At 42.5% G+C, this 19,079-nt stretch overlaps 1 protein-coding gene across 6 annotated transcripts; it reads left to right on the top strand.

Annotated features, from left to right (window-relative positions):
- The first annotated feature begins 1,315 nt into the window (after positions 1–1,315).
- On the top strand, positions 1,316–19,070 carry marf1 (meiosis regulator and mRNA stability factor 1). Of its 6 annotated transcripts, none has more exons than XM_026170034.2 (27): positions 1,316–1,479; positions 2,044–2,250; positions 3,722–4,606; positions 4,774–4,936; positions 5,049–5,263; positions 5,554–5,671; positions 5,761–5,933; positions 6,656–6,790; positions 8,146–8,300; positions 8,409–8,570; positions 8,666–8,849; positions 8,984–9,162; positions 9,280–9,360; positions 9,495–9,734; positions 9,829–9,948; positions 10,048–10,226; positions 10,466–10,686; positions 10,792–10,934; positions 11,039–11,172; positions 11,344–11,546; positions 11,890–12,117; positions 12,486–12,725; positions 12,821–13,063; positions 15,394–15,454; positions 15,636–15,737; positions 15,990–16,160; positions 16,292–19,070. In XM_026170034.2, exons 2-27 carry the CDS (start codon positions 2,098–2,100, stop codon positions 16,468–16,470), a joined length of 5,067 nt encoding a protein of 1,688 aa, XP_026025819.2. In that variant the 5' UTR covers positions 1,316–1,479; positions 2,044–2,097; the 3' UTR covers positions 16,471–19,070. The 6 variants fall into 6 exon arrangements, with proteins under 6 accessions (XP_026025819.2, XP_026025818.2, XP_026025816.2 ...); XM_026170033.2 differs by having other exon boundaries at positions 6,272–6,790; positions 8,412–8,570; XM_026170031.2 differs by having other exon boundaries at positions 6,272–6,790.
- The last annotated feature ends 9 nt before the right edge of the window (positions 19,071–19,079 follow it).

Below are 19,079 nucleotides of genomic sequence, written 5' to 3'. Positions count from 1 at the left end.
CCAGGCCCCGACAAGCAGCCACCAGGAGTGAGGTGGTGCATACCTGAGCAGCAGGTAAGCGCATAGCCCCTCACGAGAGCCCTCAATATATACGTGTATTTAAAATTGAGAGGTGGGCAACGGCGCCAGAGGTGAGGTTGTACACCCTGACAGTCTTCTGGATGCCGTGTAGCGTGCCCACCCCTAAGGTCCTATATGTATGTGTTATGAGAGTGTGAGTAATGTGAATGTCTAAGTTGTGGGATAAAATTGAGGCACAGACAGCCAGAAGGGGACAGAGAGGGGGGGGAGGGATGCCTCCCCTGCACCCTGGTGATACACCTTCACCCCAAGGCCCTGCATGTGTGGGTGATTGTGGTGGAGCAGCAAGAGGGAGGCAGCTGGAGATGGGGAGGGCCAACTCACCCGCTGACCCCAGTAGGCACCCCCACACTCTGGAACCCACCAAGGCAAGGGGACCCAGGCCCATCTGGACCGGGGCCCAGTTCAGCAGCGCTGCCCGGACCCACATAGCCCGGGGCAGCCCACCTGACCCAACCACAGAGAAAAACTGCACCCACCCCATCATCCACTCATCTCCCACTTAGATCATTTCTAAATCTTAATGTTTGGTTTATTTCTGTGCTTTATTTGCTCCTGAGCAAACTGGTTTGGCTGAAATGAAAGTTAAGCTTCATAACTGGATGTTTTATTTAATCTTTAAGTCTTACTTGAAAAGCTTACAGTTTATATTTTGAACTGAATATTTCACCTGTCATATCCCCTGATGGAAAATGTGCCGTTCTTACTTTGCAGACTCTGAATTAAACATTAAAAATATTTTTAATTGAGGAGGAAACATTTTCACTGGGAGTGGAAACAGCATATTAATATGTGATGATCCTGAAGGCAGCTCCAGAGATAATCAAATTATGTTTTAAATATTTGTTCAATTGTCTTCCAAACCCCATTAGCCTATTGTAAGTTTTGAGTGTCTACTAAAATAATAATAAAAGCATTCTAACATGAGACCTGTTTGTTACCATCGTGCCTTATTAGACATTATGAAACAAATCATATGTAAAAGTGAATTTTGCCAAAGTGCTTAAAATACTTCTTTTTTTTAATTATCTTTCTATACTATCTGAAATCTACTACATCATGTTTACCTTTTTATACTATGTCTAATTTCCATTGCAAATATTAATCGCAGTTAAATTAAGAGGGGATGGCAGTAAAAACTGGCGCTGAGATGATCAAGGACGTTCTCGGGAAGTCCAGATTCCCGCGTGAACTTACGAAGTACGGACTAGCAAGAACGCGAGTACGGACTTGCGTACTTGAGTATTGAGAAACAGCCAGATTCGGACAATAGGAACACATTTTACGACAGCAGTAATTGCTTTCCGGCAGAAGTAGGTTACAAAAAGGTGCGCGTTTCTAGGGAGATAGATAGGGAATGGTCCTTTGAGGAAGATGTAGAAGACGCGAGTTTCTCAGGTAAATAATCAGCTTGTTTGGCATTACCTCGCTGTTACCGAATAGTATCAATTCTCTCGTAAGGATCTCGAAGGATAGCTTGTGGGAGCAAGTATGTGCAAGTGCGTTCAAACAAGCTAAACATTAATACCCAGTTGTTAGCTTAAATAGCTAAAGACAAGCCATTAAGTTTCTATTTTAATGGCTAGATTTAGGTAGTGAGACTAGTTGGCTTAGCAGGCCAGTTCCGACGTAGCCAATGAGTAAATTAAATGAAAGTAACGTTAGCTAGCTCGAGCTAAGTTATCATCTTATCGGTTAGTTTACGTACTGCTTCGCTTCTGACATTAGCCTAAGAGGAACTGTTAAAACCGTCGAATTTGTGAAGGTTTGGGGTTGGAGATGACCCTTTTATTTATCTGTAATGTTTTGAAGCTGTGCTGTCGGGCTCACGGTTAGTCACCTGCGATCTGTGTCATCATAAATGAGTTGGTACGAACTTTAACCACGGTGTCAACGTCGCATATGGGAATTATTCAGCATGACTGTAGTAAACTTCTTTTAACTTTCGTTTCTTTGGGAAAGCATGAGAGAGAAGAGAGATAGATGCAAGTATGGTGAAAGACTCCTGTGGTTCGTATGATGGAAGGACTGGGAAAGGAGAGATCAACATGTGGCGCTAGATCCTTCCCATGGCTCGCTCACACCGAAACAGAGGCTTCAACCCTGCTATGGAAGCTCAAGGACTGCTTCTCCGCACATGAAACAAGCTCCCCTCATCAGACAGACAAAGTATGTATTTATCAGTACAGACATATGGAGCTTAATGAAGAAACTGAACTGTTTTCTAAATGAGAGATTAAAATGAAAATATTTCAGGTATGTTATCAAACCATTAATGTAAACTAATTTTTTTTATTTTATTTTGCTGCGCAGTGTTATTTACCCCCTTACTGAGTACTAGAAAAAATAGTTGTCACACTTAAATGTTTCAGATCTATCAAATTTTAATATTGGATAAAGATAACAGTAAATACAAAATGCAATGTTTAAAATGAGGAGTTAATTTATTAAGTGAGGGAAGAGGTAGCTAACCTACCAGGACCTATGTGCCGCCCTTGCCAGCAAGAGCAGCAGTAAAGTGTTTGTGGATAACACTTTACTGGGAATGATATGCATCACTGTGGAGAAATTTTGTCCCACTCTTCTGTAGCAGAATTGTTTTAATTCAACCATTGGTGGCTGTTTAAGGTCATGCCAAAAAAATCTAAATTTAATTTAAATATAGGCTTTGTATAGCCCACTCCAAAACCTTTGAGCCATTTAGAGGTGGATTCACTACTGTGTTCTGGACCGTTGTCCTGTTGCATAAAACAAGTAAACTTGAACTTCAGAGCACAAACTGATTGGGGGACATTCTCATTCAGGACTTTCTGTCAGTTACATCTAGTCATTCATGTCCTGAAACAGCAAAGAAGCCCCGGGCCATCACACCTTTGATATGATCCTTTTTTATAAAATGCTGATAGTTTTATGTGTGCTGTAACTTTAACTGATACAAGTGAGGCCTACAGGTTTTTTTTTTTTTGGTTTTTTTTAATTTTATTTTATACATGCTGGGTGAAGACATAATTTTGGGAGGCTTGCCACTCCTGGGAAGTTTCACCACTGTTCCAAGTTTTCTCCATTTGCACTTCATGGATTTTGTCATGGGTTACTGGAGTTCCAAACCCTTATAAATGGCTTTGTAATCCTTTACACACTGATAGATGTCAGTTACTTTTTCTCATCTGTTCTCGAGTATTTTTAGACTGTGGCATAATGTTGCTTTTTGAGATCTAGTTTCTTACTTCGCTTTGTCGGACATGCTCTATTTGAAGAAATTGCCAATTCATCTGACCTGAGAATAATCAGGCATGACTCTGGCTAGTGAAACTGAATTCAGCTTTCCAAAATATGTGGTTAATCAGTTAATTTAAGAAGGGGGGGGGGGGACAGTTGCCTTTTCACATAGGGCCTGGTAGTGTTAGATAACTTTTTTTTTTTCTCTGAATAAAAATAATCATTTAAAAAGTTCATCTTGTCTTTTTCCAATAATAACATTTGCTTGTTGATCTTTTTTAGATGTTTTTTTTAAATATCGTAATCTTTTATTTATATTTTTTAATTCATATAGATATGTCTTTATTATGGCTTTGAGAAGTCACAAGAAATTTACAGAACTAATGTGAAGTGATTTTTTTTTTCTTCTTTTCTTATTCAGAGCAATCACATGGACAACAGAAAGGCTGTACTGGATCTGAAAGATGTGCCTCCTCCACCACTGCACCATACTTCCTCTTCCCAGTTATCCCAGCCCTTCTCTCTGTCCTCTCTCCCATTGCCTCCTCCCTGCTTGCCGCCACCTCCCCCTCAGCTTGCACAAGACTCCTTCCAACAACCGCCACCACCTCATCAGCAACAAGAGGGGGCTAGCCCCAAAGTAAGCATTTGCGAGCACTGTGACCACAACAACACAGATGGCTTTGGGTTGTTGGGTGGCAGAGGTGTTGTTGGTAGCGGCAGCAATGCTGCAGGAGTTGTTTCGCTTTATATGGCCCCAGGGTCTCTGGGAGCACCGATCAGTACTAGTAGGTCTGGGCCTTGTTCTGTAGCCTCATCTGTTCATCAGTATAAACATAAATTTAGCTGTGGCACTGGAGGTGAAGCTTTTGATCCTTTATTCAGTCTTAGTTGCAAACCTCAGCTGTCCTCTTCTGTTGCTACCTCTCAACCTATTTCATCACACCCCTACCTCCCCTGCTGCTCAGGGCTTCTCCACACCTACCCAGCTGTACCTCTTTCTTTCAGTCAAGCCAGCCTCTTTCCCTCTTCAGCACCGATGGCATCCTCTCTCCCCTCTGTTTCCTCTCTACCTGCTAGCTTGCATGGCTCTTGCCTGACCTCTTCTGGCTTTTACACATGTGGTGTGGACTGCAGCGCATCAGCCAGAAGATCCCAAGGAAGTATACTCGGTGGTCACCCAAGCACCAGCACCATCACTACTACAGCCACTTCAGCACACTTCTTCTCTAATCCTATGCACCTAAATGTTGAACGCACTGTTTGTGTGAAGGGGGCACACTACTGTCAGGAGTGCTTATTTAAGGTTGGTCGATCTCTCTTCATTAAATTTGTGTGGCCTAAAGATGCAGGTATTTTTTTTTTACAAAATGTTGAGCTGAATCATGTGTGTTTAAGCTTTTATCGCTTTTCATATTTCTTGTTATTGCTTTTTTGTGTGTTTGAGCGTCTTGAATTTGTACCCTTTTGCAGCCTATGAATGGTCTGATGGCAGAGTCCGACAAGGTGCACCCAAGTGTTCCTATTCCTCAGACTGCTCCTATTCCTATTCCTATTTGTAATGGCTGTGGCACCTTCTCCGATGGCAAAATGCTCATGCCATCAACCAGTCTTGGCAAGACTGGACAGAAATATGGTTAGTGGAGTCAGTAATGCAGCAGTACAAATCGGCAACAAAACTGAACTGATTTTATTAACTATAAGCTTCCAAGAAACCTGAGTGTGCTTTAAAATGATCGCTTTGCTAGGATCACCAGAGGGTACTGGTCCCGAGAACATCCCTCCAGTCGGGGTCTTTTGGGACATTGAGAACTGCAGTGTCCCCAGTGGACGCTCTGCTGGAGCTGTGGTCCAACGAATTCGCAACCGCTTCTTCCAGGGTCATCGTGAGGCAGAATTCATTTGCGTTTGTGATATTAGCAAGGAGAGTAAAGCTGTCATCCAAGAGCTCAACAACTGCCAGGTATCAGTAATATTCAAGCAATAAAAGCAGTCTGAAATTACCCTAATTATGACAATACAAATACTGAGTTCTCTTCATGCTGGTAATTGGTTCTATAACATTAAGTATAGCTTGTCCTGAAGAGGTTAAAAAAAAGTTGTGCGTTCAGTATTTTTAGCTTGACTGATCAGCTTGTGATTTTTGTCTTAACACATCACACACTTTTAAAATATCCATACAGTTTGAGTGTGTATTCAGTCACTGCCTAAAAGGAGGAATAATTCAGACGCTTAATAATTGTACTTTTACAGGTTACTGTTGCACATATTAATGCCACAGCCAAGAATGCTGCAGATGACAAACTTCGTCAGAGCCTACGGCGCTTTGCTGAGACGCACACTGCACCTGCAACTGTTGTACTGGTATCCTGTAAGTTCACCTCTGATTACTTGTAATGAACTACAGCCATGTTACCACACATACATTTGTGATAACACAGGTCACCTTTTTATTAACAGCTGATGTGAATTTTGCAAGCGAGTTGAGTGACCTGCGTCATCGCCATGGTTTCCATGTAATCCTGGTTCATGGCAGCCATACATCTTCAGCTCTACTGCAGCATGCCAACAGCCATGTGCCCTTTCAGGAGATAACAGCAGATCTGCCACCACGCATGCTTGTCAAAGCGCAGGTAGGCCTCATAAATGCTTCATTAAGATTTTAAGAGTACTTTTTAAACTGTCCTTTTATTAAGGTAAGTATACGCTAACAAAATTAACGAAGGACAAAATCTCGTTTTAATGTAAACTTGCCAAATGTGAAGAGCGATGCAGCTGGAATGTGAATTTCACACACGATTGAGTTACTAATCTAATAGTGGGAATTGGAAATCATTAATTGTTGCTAATCGTTAATATTGTCGGCCATTCCCACTTGTTTTTCCCAAGTAAAAATAAATAAACGTTTTATTTTCTGAGTGTAAATAATACAAACCAGGCAGCCGCGGTGTCTTTTCCTCCCCTCCTTCAGCCCAGTTTCAACCACCTCTATGTGCACAACCTCCCTCTCAACTGTGACAAGAACATGCGGAACGCTGTGAAGCTCAGGCTCCGCCGGCTGTCAGACAACTGTGGCGGCAGAGTACTTGGTGTGTCCCAGGGCACAGCAGTCCTCCGCTTTGGCAGCCCTGAGGCAGCTACACGTGCCCGCAAGCGAATGGAAAATGAGGATGTGTTTGGCCACAGAATCAGCCTCTCCTTCTCCCCGCGGCCCAGAGACGATGCAAGTCCTGAGTCTGAGCTTCGTTCTCAGCCCCATCACTTGCCTCAGACTCTGGCCCGGACCTCTCAAACCCAGGATTCAATGTTCGGCCCTCCCCCATCCATAGCCTCCTTCTCTTTTCTGCCCCTGGAGACACCCAGGTCACCCAGAAGGCCACGGCGAGCAACCCGCCCCTGCCACACCCCTGGTCCGGTGGCTGAAAGGCCCTATAGCCCCAGGAGGGGTTGCAGTGGGCCTCCCGGTGGTGCTCCAGCCAAGCCCCATCAGGTCAGCAGACTCATCTGTGCCTGCTTCCCCTCAGCCTCCATTGCCATCTCTCTTTGTCTGGGCTGCTTTGTAAATCACTGTAGCTTCTCCTCCCCCCAGTGACCTTCTAATTGCTGCTTTGACTAACAGCTTGTAACTGTTAGCTCCTGCCTTTTGCCTGCGCATGTAATATGTGTTGCTTGTCCTTCATTAATCCACTCCTCTCCTGCTCGTCAGTCATCGTGTTATTGCATGAACGCCATATAGCTTTGTGTCTGTGGTTTTGCTCAGTATATCAGTGCTGATGTAGTTTGTGAGCTACCATTTTGTGTGTTTTGTCCAGGTTCTGCTTTATGTGCTGCTATAAGCGCTTTCTTTTCTTTTCTATTTTTCAAATTAATGAATTTACTTTTGGAGAAATTTGGACAGTGCTGATTTCTACTATGATTAAAAATGACCTCTAGTGGCTGATTCGGTTTGTCTTTTTCTGGTTTGTTTGTAACCAGTGTGACAAATGGGGGGGGAGCTGACCCATAAATTAACTGGGATGGACATTTAAGTCTCTTTGTAGTTAAACAGTAAGGAGAAAATGTAATTTAAGATTTCTCTTTAAGCACCAAAATTGAATGAAGACATTAAAGCCTAGGTTTTTTGTTGTTGTTTTGTTGTTAGTTTTTTTAATATAAAGCCTTAGAGGTTTTTATATTTGAGGCTCACAATAAAACAAACGCAATGGGACTACCACAGTATTTTCAGTGTGCTGTTCTCATTGCTGCGAGGGCAAGTAGCAGAAAAGTTTGAACTGTCTCAGTATTCCTTTTATATCAGAGCAATTTACAGTGTTACACCCTTTAATGCAGTCAAGTTAATTAAAAAAAATACAAGTTGTCCTTGGCTCAGTATGGGCCCTTCGTGAGTTTAGAACATAAGCAAGCACAGTTACGTAGTTACGTTACTTAACTGACGTCTATGAAATTTCTGTTTGATAAACAAAAATATATTGTAATCTGGAGAAAAATAATAAAAAATGTCTAAAATATTTGATCATAGTCCTGGAGATTTTCTTTGGTGCCAATATAAAACCTTTTTGTTAATTATAAATTATTATTATTGCTTTTAATATGTAAGAAATTCCCTGAAAATGAGCTCTACGGTAAAGCAGTTTTTCCTTTTTTTGGCATTTTGAATGTACATCCCTAGTTAAACAGCAGTCCATGGTCTTTTCTGAGTTTCTCTGTTCTGCTTGTATTCGTATTTTGTAACTACTTGAACTAATCGCTTGACCATCCTGTTCCACACATGGACAGGATGGATACGACCATTATCTAGCAGGTCAATATCTACAACTTAACTTCTGCCTTCCCTGCTTGATCCAGGAGCTGGGCAGTTTGGAGGGGAAGGCCAGAATGAACTTTCAGCACTTGGAAAAGGGATGTGCTGCCTCGTCTTCGACCCAGAATAATGGTGAGGCTGGAGCACTGGAGCAACTAACTAAGCCTGGTCTCACTGTAGAATCCATCTACAGCCAGAGGTACACACAGAGATGGCGGGAATAAATTTTCAACTGAAAATAAAATGTTTGTCATGTTTGCGTCATGTTGTTTATCTGCATGTGCCTGTTGTTCATCTTTCTGTATAGCAGAGAGGACTCCAGCCCTCAAAGTGCAACTGAATCCCCTGTTGACCAAGTGGACAGGAACTCAGGGGAGTTCCAGATTAGCACACCCTCCGCCTTCAGCAAGTTGAACCTACACAGAAGCTTCAGCCCCCTCGTCTTATCTCAGGGCTCCTGGTCTTCCAGGTTACCTACTGCTGCATGCAAATTATAAACCATGCGTAATGATAAATGTAATTTTAATTATGTTTTTATTGCATCTCTCCATTCTCTAACATAAGGAGTGCATCCCCTTGCCTATCCAGCCGTTCCTCACCTCTGATTGCTGCCCCTCGTAGCCCTTGTTCTGAAGCTTCTGAGCCTTTCTCAGAGGGAGCAGAGATCCAGGTTGCCAACCTGGACTACAGAATGTCTCGCAAGGATCTGCAGCAAACTTTAAATGACACCTTCTCCCGATACGGAAGGGTAAAGCGTAGTCAAATTATGCCAATATTTCATGCAATGCATATCTGTGTTCTGCTCACATCTAAGTAGTTTGTATATGTTTTACCTACCCTTTCCTCTCAAAATCACTTTGTGGTATAACTTGTTTTGTTTAGGTAAAAAGTGTGGAGCTTAGCCCCCACACTGACTACCAGCTGAAGGCCACAATTCAGATGATGTCCCTGCAGCAGGCCATTAGTGCAGTCAGCGGCCTACACCGTTACAAGATCGGAGGCAAACGCATTCAGGTGTCTCTGATCACCGGTGGCAGCAACAAATCTCTTGCCATGCTCGGGTACAGTTTATATATATTTTAGTTTGGAGCTTTAATATGTTGGTTACATTGTGAAATTTTAAAATTTAAATTGTTGTTTGGTCTATCGTGGTGACATTTGTGGTTGTTATTTTATAGCCCAGAGATAATCTCCATTCTTCAAGATGCTCCTGCCAGTTGCCTTCCTCTTTTCAAGTTCACTGAGATTTATGAGAAAAAGTCAGTATCTTTCTAAACTCGTTATTGTCTAATTTTTGCATACACATTTGGTGTTTGAGTATAGCATTCAAAAAATGAGATGGCAAAAAAATGTAGTAAAAGTATATACTCCAACTCTGCCCTGCTCTCTCCAGATATTCCCGTAAGCTCGTGGTTGGCGATCTGTATCGGCTCCCAGAGCTGGTTGCAGTGCGGGAGCAGGGAGGCTCAAGGTTTGTGTGCCTTCTGTCCAACAGCCAAATACGCCAGAGTCCACTGGGATCTTCCCAATCCCAGGAGGGCTCCTCCTCAGCAAGTGGGAGTCCTGTTGTGTTTGAGGAGTTGGAGTACCATGAACCTGTCTGCAGACAGCACTATTCACTGCAGGACTTCAGGTATACAACAGTTCGAAACCTTTATATTGTAGCGTAAGTTGACCTTTTTCCATCACTGACTGTTGTTCTTTTTTTTTTTTTTTTTTTTTTGCAGTGAGGCCGACTTTGACCCTGATTCCTATAAAATCCCATTTGTTGTAATGTCTCTGAGCACACTAGCCTCAGAGGTCCACAGTCTGTTGCAGTCACATCAGGGCACACTTCCACTCCTCAGGTAAGAACTGGTTTATTACCTGTTACGTGTACGCATTTTTAATGTTAGAATATATTTTCTGTCGTTATAAAGTTATTAAAAAGTTTAATTTCCATTTAGTTTTCCAGACTGTTATGCAGCAAAATTCAGACCACTTCAGCTTGGCAATGAGTCACTGGAAGGTGGTGTTCCTCTGGAGCACCTCGTCACCTGTGTTCCCAGTATCACAGTAGTCACAGCTCAAAATGGTTTCAAAGTCATCAAGTGGATCAACAATAAACCTCCGGTGCCAAACTCTGGTAGGTATATTTACAAATCTGGTTTTTATTGGAGTTTCATTTTCATTTTTCATAGTGCTGTTCAGACCTCTCATCTTGGGTGTGTTTTGGGTTTTTTTTTTTTTTGTTGGTTTTTTGTTTTAAACTCTTTAACCATCTGATATGAGTTCTTGTAAAGTTATCAGGCAGTTTGCGTTTAGCTCAGGCAGCCCATTTCACCTTAACAATTTATTATTATTATTTTTTTAATTGTCACACAGAGCCATGGATTCAACGCTGCAAGAGTCCAGTTGGCAATCCACAGCTCATCCAGTTTAGCCGAGAGATTATTGACCTCTTAAAAAGTCAGCCGTCATGCATAATGCCAATCAGCAAATTCATTCCCTCATATCATCATCACTTTGCCAAGCAGTGCCGCGTCTCCGACTATGGCTTCTCTAAGCTGCTGGAGCTCCTCGAGGCTGTGCCACATGTTCTGCAGGTATTTTTAATGAGGACCACCCAGTGATGATCTTCCGATTGAACAATGTATTTGTTCATGTTGTCTTTGTTTATTTTATACGTTTTTCATTTTTCTAACCAACAGATCTTGGGTATGGGTACAAAGCGTTTACTGACTCTAACTCACCGAGCTCAAGTTAAACGCTTCACCCAAGACCTGCTTAAACTGCTTAAGTTTCAAGCCAGCAAACAAGTGGCAATCAAGGACTTCATGCAGGCATACCATTGGTAATTAAACATAAATAGGACACGTGTGTTAGTTTCATAGGAGCGGAAAAACTGTTTGAATTATTAGTGGTGTGGGTGCTGTGATGCATTCTTTTGTGAATCAGGTGCTTCTCCAGAGACTGGAGAGTAACTGACTATGGGATATGTGACTTGATGGATCTGTTGACTGAGATCCCTGACACCACCATCACCATCACACAACAGCCCACCGACACAGTCATCTCAGTTCCTAAGAGGGGTGAGTGCATAACTGTCAATTTGGAAGTAGAATTTAAAAGCGCATTAGACTTGAGTTTAAAAAAGGATCTACTTACCTGCAGAAACTGTTAACCATAGAAACCTTATTTTATTTTAATGATGCATTTCTTTTTGGTTGCCTATCACTAAAGTCGTTTTCTTTCTTTACTAGAGCGTACTATGGAAGAACTGGAGCGTACCAAGCAGTTTGGGAAGGAGGTGGTGGACCTGCTTCGCCACCAGCCTCACTGTCGAATGCCCTTCAGCAAGTTTATACCAACTTACCACCACCACTTTGGTCGCCAGTGTAAGCTCAGCCACTATGGGTTCACCAAGCTCATTGAGCTCTTTGAGGCAATCCCTGATGTCCTGATGGTGAGTGTGGCGTGCAGTAGGTTTTTGCTTTTGGCCAAGGCGATGCACGACGATCGAATCACTTCCAGTATGTACACAGCATAAGAAGTTTTGCCAGCATCAGTCACAGTGAACTGATGCTGCTTTGGTGATGAGACTTCTGGGAACGAATGGCATGGGGTTATTTTTCACTTAAGAGGATTTGCCATGCCTTTTGATTTCAGTCAGTGGATCAGGCCAGGTTTCTTTTTCCTGCATCTCCCTGCTTGGATAGAACTGTCTTTGTAAATATAATTATGATGTCTGGGACTCTTGGTCTTCATGAAAAACAAACTTACCATTTAATGCCCTCGTCCTTCATCAGGTGCTGGAGTGCGGTGAGGAGAAAGTGCTGTCTCTCACTGAGGTTGAACGTATCAAAGCTCTGGCAGCTCAGCTGGTCAAGCTGCTGCGGGCTCAGAAAAACTCCAGTCTGCCTGTGAGTCAGCTGCTCACAGAGTACAGCAAAACCTTTGGTTACGGGCTACGCCTGCAAGACTTCGACGCAAGCTCCCTGCCTGCTCTGCTGACCAAACTCTGCCATGTTGTCAAGGTAAAGAAGAAAACATCCCCAGGGGAAGCTGTGTAAATCTATCTGCTGAGAAGCTCGCTGTTGCTTAGTTTAATAAAATAATAAAAATAGAGCTTCACTTGACAGTCAGATGTTTTTTGTAAAGGCAGAAGCATGTGGTCATGTCTGCTAAAAATAAAATTAATAGATTTGTTGTCTCAGGGGTTTTGTCTTCATTATAAATTAGCCAGTTTATTAAATGCACAAAATGAAGTCTCGCACAAAAGTCCTGTCAGTCATCCTGGAGGTTATAAAGTTTTTAAAATCACAGTAAACGGTAAAAAGTCTCATTTCATATAACTTGGCATTTTCAGATATTCTTAACTACCCACTTTGTGCATTTCTGAAAGGTGGTGGATGGCACGGATGGTCGGGAAGTGCAGCTGATCAACAGGAAGTCTCTGCGCTCTCTGACCTCACAGCTACTGGCACTGCTCATGTCCCAAGAAGATGAGAACATCACCAAAGGTTTGAAGGTGGAGGAGCTGAGCCAGTATTACCTAAGCGTTCACGGAGTTGCGCTAAACCCATGTGAATATGGGTTCCTTTCTCTCAGCGAGTTACTGAAGAGCCTTCCATACCTGGTCGAGGTGAGTACGAGAGTTTTCTTTGGGGGTTTTTTTTTTTTTTTTCCCCCCCCCAATACTTTTACTGTGCTTGATCCATAATCATCATCTTTTCACAGCTGTACCACGAAGAAACTGATGATACCACTCAAGCTGCCAGCAGTCATTGGGAAGAATTTGTGAGGCTAACCAGGCTTTACCAGTTTGCTCGTAATGTACGCGCGCTGCTCCACACCTACCATTACAACCAGATCTTCCTGACTGAGTTCCACGGAGCATACAACAAATTCACAGGCTGCAGCCTTGATCCACGTTTCTGTGGGTACACCAGCGTTGATGAGCTGCTCAGTGCGATTCCACAGGTATAGTTACTGCAGTAGAGACTGGAGCTCCTCTATAAGGAATCATTCTAAAACATGAACAGGCTTTCATTCAGATTTGCACCTTATATGTGACATGGACTTACAGTGGGGCAAAAAAGTATTTAGTCAGCCACCGATTGTGCAAGTTCCCCCACCTAAAATGATGACAGAGGTCAGTAATTTGCACCAGAGGTACACTTCAACTGTGAGAGACAGAATGTGAAAAAAAAAATCCATGAATCCACATGGTAGGATTTGTAAAGAATTTATTCGTAAATCAGGGTGGAAAATAAATATTTGGTCAATAACAAAAATACAACTCAATACTTTGTAACATAACCTTTGTTGGCAATAACAGAGGTCAAATGTTTACTATAGGTCTTTACCAGGTTTGCACACACAGTAGCTGGTATTTTGGCCCATTCCTCCATGCAGATCTTCTCGAGAGCAGTGATGTTTTGGGGCTGTCGCCGAGCAACACGGACTTTCAACTCCCGCCACAGATTTTCTATGGGGTTGAGGTCTGGAGACTGGCTAGGCCACTCCAGGACTTTCAAATGCTTCTTACGGAGCCACTCCTTTGTTGCCCGGGCGGTGTGTTTTGGATCATTGTCATGTTGGAAGACCCAGCCTCGTTTCATCTTCAAAGTTCTCACTGATGGAAGGAGGTTTTGGCTCAAAATCTCACGATACATGGCCCCATTCATTCTGTCCTTAACACGGATCAGTCGTCCTGTCCCCTTGGCAGAAAAACAGCCCCATAGCATGATGTTTCCACCCCCATGCTTCACAGTAGGTATGGTGTTCTTGGGATGCAACTCAGTATTCTTCTTCCTCCAAACACGACGAGTTGAGTTTATACCAAAAAGTTCTACTTTGGTTTCATCTGACCACATGACATTCTCCCAATCCTCTGCTGTATCATCCATGTGCTCTCTGGCAAACTTCAGACGGGCCTGGACATGCACTGGCTTCAGCAGCAGAACACGTCTGGCACTGCGGGATTTGATTCCCTGCCGTTGTAGTGTGTTACTGATAGTGACCTTTGTTACTTTGGTCCCAGCTCTCTGCAGGTCATTCACCAGGTCCCCCCGTGTGGTTCTGGGATCTTTGCTCACCGTTCTCATGATCATTTTGACCCCACGGGATGAGATCTTGCGTGGAGCCCCAGATCGAGGGAGATTATCAGTGGTCTTGTATGTCTTCCATTTTCTGATGATTGCTCCCACAGTTGATTTTTTCACACCAAGCTGCTTGCCTATCGTAGATTCACTCTTCCCAGTCTGGTGCAGGTCTACAATACTTTTCCTGGTGTCCTTCGAAAGCTCTTTGGTCTTGGCCATGGCGGAGTTTGGAGTCTGACTGTTTGAGGCTGTGGACAGGTGTCTTTTATACAGATGATGAGTTCAAACAGGTGCCATTCATACAGGTAACGAGTGGGGGACAGAAAAGCTTCTTACAGAAGACGTTACAGGTCTGTGAGAGCCAGAGATTTTCCATGTTTGAGGTGACCAAATACTTATTTTCCACCCTGATTTACGAATAAATTCTTTACAAATCCTACCATGTGAATTCATGGATTTTTCTTTCACATTCTGTCTCTCACAGTTGAAGTGTACCTCTGGTGCAAATTACTGACCTCTGTCATCATTTTAAGTGGGGGAACTTGCACAATCGGTGGCTGACTAAATACTTTTTTGCCCCACTGTATGTGTGCATATGAGTGTGGACTCCCAAACAGCTTGTATTTACTTGTTTCTCTCCTTCAAAAACTCAGCTCCCTCTCAAGAATCTCCTTATGTGGATGAATTCAGCTTCACCTACTGATGATAGTAGTCAGAGTTCTGAACTCGGCTTAGTGAGTTCAGGGCATATATGAAGTAGTTCTCCACCTGCTGCAGGTTCTGGTGAGATTGGACCTCCAGTTTGTAGGAGACGGACTAATGCCACCAGCACCGTCTAAGATGGTGGAGCTTGAGTCAAAAATCCATTTTAGGGAAGGTTATAAATATTAAATATCACCGTATGGCAACCGGACAAGAACGCTAGATAGTGGTGGGGAAAAATGCAAGACAGGAAGAGCAGTTCACTAGTAAAGGGATGGCACATGGTTGTGTTCATAGTACAAAATATTTTTAACCTTATATATTTTGGTGGCTGATAATAGACATGGGCAACCAGCCCAAGTAATCTTTGTGTGGGCAACACTGATCTAAATAAACTCTTAAACCTTTTCTCTATTGATCGCTTTTGTTAATGTCCTGAACTTTTGTGATAATTGTTTATTTCTATCAGTTCTCACCATTCAGTTTCTGATTTGTTCTCATCAGGTGATCTGGATCAAAGGGCATGGTCACAAGAGGATTATCGTTTTGAAGAACGATATGAAAGGTAAAGGTGTTGGGAGTCTTTCTTATTGAAAGTTCAGATTGAACTTTAGGTTACTGACATGCTCCACTGTGCTGACTGAAGTGATCAAACTAAAAGGTGATTTTTGGGTTGTGATTTCATGAGATGGCGGCTGTGCATTGTAAGAAAATTGTAATTAAAGTGCTTTGTCTGTGTGTTGTAGCAAAACCAAGCTGTTCAGTCTCCAACAGCCCCCAGCTGGAGAACACTGAGAGCCCGAGAGACAGCCCGATTAGCAGTGCAACATCTGGAGCTCAGAGTCCAGGTAATGGAAGTCATACATGACTGCTCAAGGTTTTTGTAGTCTTTAAAGATATACTGAAGAAAATCAGGAGTTCTGAAATAAGCTTTTTCTTAGCTTTACAAAAAAAATCATGGTGAAAAAAAGCTCAATGCCTTTTTTTCAGTTTTCAGTTTTTTATGTTGCATCATTCTCTCCTCCTCTTAATTGGCTATTGTCGAGACCTCAAGTGTTGGCCAGCCTTTTTAATTGATTTTATTTTGTTTTACCTTCCAGGTGCTGATGCAGCTGCAGAGTCAGAGCTGCTGTGTCTGTCGTCTCCAGTGGACCTGCTGTGTGGCCCTGTTCCATCCTGCCTACCGTCGCCTCAGCTTCACCCCGACCCCGTTGTCGTCCAGCAGGCGGATCTGATTTACTTTGAGGAGAGAACTCCTCCACTACCAACAGGTGGTCCATCTGATTTATACTGTTTTTGTGGTATAAAATTAAAAGGATCAGTCTTATTTGCACCTTTTCCATCTGTAGTTAAGTGTGAGCTTGTTTGTTTGTATTGTTTGAACATGTGGTGGCACTGGCAGACGTCACAGCTGATCTACCTGCAAAGCGTGATGGCAGCACAGATGACTCTGCAGACCCCAGAGAACCACCACCACCACCTGACACAAAGACCCTCCTGTCCATGGACAGTCCCAGCAGAAGAGCTTCACGTAGTAGAATCAAATTAGCAGCCAACTTCTCATTCACGGCAGGCCTCTGATCCTCTCATATATACACATACAGTCTCACATACAGCAATACAAGTTTACATACAGTGTAACTCTAAATAAAAGAGTTGAACGGCTACACTAAACACATAACACAGAAGAGCATTGGTCTTGACCCTTTATGTCCTAACAGGCTGTTGCATTCTGCATTCTTCGTCATCACATTTGTGCCATTTTAGTTAGTTTTTGGTTTGTTTTTTCAGTTCAGTCTTCTAAGTTCACCAAACTGATTTGCTTCTTGCAGACTTTCTGCAATTCTGATTTGCCAAATGTCATCTGCTCTAACGTGTGTTTAGTTTCCTCCCAAGGGCAATTAATATCCATGAATGTGCATTTTCAGTTTAGAGCCATATTGTGTTGAAGACTTTCAGTGAATGAGCTGAGTTTGTTGTCACTGTGAACAAAGTGGTAGAAAACAATGGGAGAAATGCTAGGGATGAGTAACTAGGTTTTCTGTATTACATCAAAGAAGTGTAGGTATTCACTGTTTACAAAAATACACGAAGGTTTTTAAAGAGATTTTTGTTAATGAACCACATTGAGAAACCTTCATAAATACTTCCTTGCTTTATCTCCAAGATATAAAATTTCATTTAGAACTTTCTTTGTAGCTAACCCCAGATATGTTGACCCAAACTAGCAGCTGAAGCATCCACCTGTTTCTTTCAGGTTTCTAAAGAAATTGCTTTTTAATCAGATATTCTTCTGTATTTTGTCTGTGTAAGGAAGTAGCCTCAGCATAGTGTTCAGTTCCTTTTTGTACTGTGTAGAGTATTTGGTCACCGGTAGAAGAGTTTGGCTTAAATGTGTAGCGGATTGAGTGGCAATTAAATGCTGGGACTAAAGAGAAGCCAGGTCTTAACTGTTAAGACTGTGTTGTGGAAGCTGTCGGTCTTTGAACAGTTTTGGTTTTGCAACAGTTGCTGCTCTCCGGAACTTTTATTGTTGTATGTTCACTTAATTTATAGCAAAGACTTTGGCTTGTGTCTTCAGGGCCTCTAACGAAGGCCTCAAAAGTTATTAAAAAGAAGAAAAAAAAGGCACTTCAGTATTTCAGCCATGAGCATGCTTAGTCAGCAGAAACTGACTTAAGCTTTGTCTTTAGTCAGCAGCCGGGGTGTGTGTGTTTTGTTTTAGTATTTTGTCTGTGTGTGTGTGTGTGGTTTACACTGGAGTAGGTGGTGTGAAATGTGCATAACTGAGTTTATGCATGGTGTAATTCCAGGAGAAGCAGAGGCAAACAGAAGGATTGTAAAGACGTTTTTTAAGACCAGTCTTTATTTCCACCGTGATGTTTAGATCCCAGAGTTGGCATCACCCCATGCAGCTGCTGTATACTGTAAGTGCTCAAGGTTTGTTGCTTTAACCTTGGAGCTGGTCGCCGCTGTATCACTGGTGATCCACTCGGTCTGAGATCTTGAGGGGAGCGGTGAGCACTCCTGAGCTTATGATTTTTAATGAGACTGAATAGTTGAGTTTTTAGGGAAAGAAGGTGATCGGTGATGGGTTTGAGGAACAGCATAGGGGGCTCTGGGAAGCCTCCTGAACAGATTGATGTGCACACAGAGGCCCCACTGAGGCTCTCTGGAATCTGCCGGGCTTTTACAATGGTTTGTATCTGCCCCGGTGCTGAAAGGACTCACCATCTTTACCTCCCCACCCACTTTAATAGCAGTTTTAACTTACTGTTGTGGGTTAGTTTTCTCAAATTTCGTTTGTCTTGAGCATTTACCAGGCTGCTGGCTACTGAATTGCCACCAAACAATGTTGACTGCCTGTGACGTCGAGCACGACCAGGGTGCCACTGAAGTCAGAGGGTTGAAGCTGTTTTTGTTCAGTGAAAAGTTTAGAGAATGGGCAGCAGCCCATTTAATCAGTTTGTTTGCGTTCTCTGCCTGTTTAGTCAGTGTTCGAAGCATAACATGAGTCTTTCTGTCAGACATGAATTGAAAGATTTCCCCTAACAACTCACCAAAATGTCTGACATACAAATCAAAATGATTTTAATTATAGCTGTTATTGTTTATCTCTCCTGCAGGGTTTTGTTGACTGTCTGGAAGCCACTTTGATTAAAGACTCATTGGTTCAAAATCATTATTTAGAAGTGGTAATGATAGAAACGAGCTTAAAATGCGTACGAGAAATGAAGACATTACTTTTTAGTGAATTTGAGCAAACCCTAGCAGCTCCTCGGTGTACTGCAGTGACAACTACCTCTGATTTTATTTCGTTTTCACTTTGATTCAGTTACATCAATGAAAGGCTCTTATACCAGTCAACATATGCACTTATGCATAGTTTTGGTTTAATGAATGCGAGGCGTTTGCATGGTGGTTTAAACAAGTTTCTTCGTTGCCTGTGTATCTCACGTTGTCTTACTTTGAACTTTAATATTGCACATTTGTTCTTCTTCTCTGATTTATTCAGCAGTGTCCTTTAACCTTTTTTTTCTTTTTAAACTGCCCAACTAATTTCCCCCTCCCCTTCCTTGTACTGCACTGTTTTACCACTGTGCTGCACCTAAAGTTGCTGTAACAGTCACATTGTTGAAGGGACCAAAAAAGATTTGCGTTAATAAATTTCACAAGCATCATTTCTGCCT

This window comes from Astatotilapia calliptera, chromosome 6, assembly GCF_964374335.1.
Source record: "Astatotilapia calliptera chromosome 6, fAstCal68.1, whole genome shotgun sequence".
Taxonomy (NCBI): Eukaryota; Metazoa; Chordata; class Actinopteri; order Cichliformes; family Cichlidae; genus Astatotilapia; species Astatotilapia calliptera.
This window is presented reverse-complemented; position numbering and strand designations above follow the sequence as displayed.

What these genes read in the sequence shown, in the direction of transcription:
- marf1 (XM_026170031.2), top strand. Translation starts at nt 2,098, where the DNA reads ATGATGGAAGGACTGGGAAAGGAGAGATCAACATGTGGCGCTAGATCC. An exon ending in AAGAGCTCAACAACTGCCAG is followed by an intron (nt 5,264 to 5,553) that starts GTATCAGTAATA and finishes GTACTTTTACAG; the next exon opens with GTTACTGTTGCACATATTAA. An exon ending in TGCTCAGTGCGATTCCACAG is followed by an intron (nt 13,064 to 15,393) that starts GTATAGTTACTG and finishes TGTTCTCATCAG; the next exon opens with GTGATCTGGATCAAAGGGCA.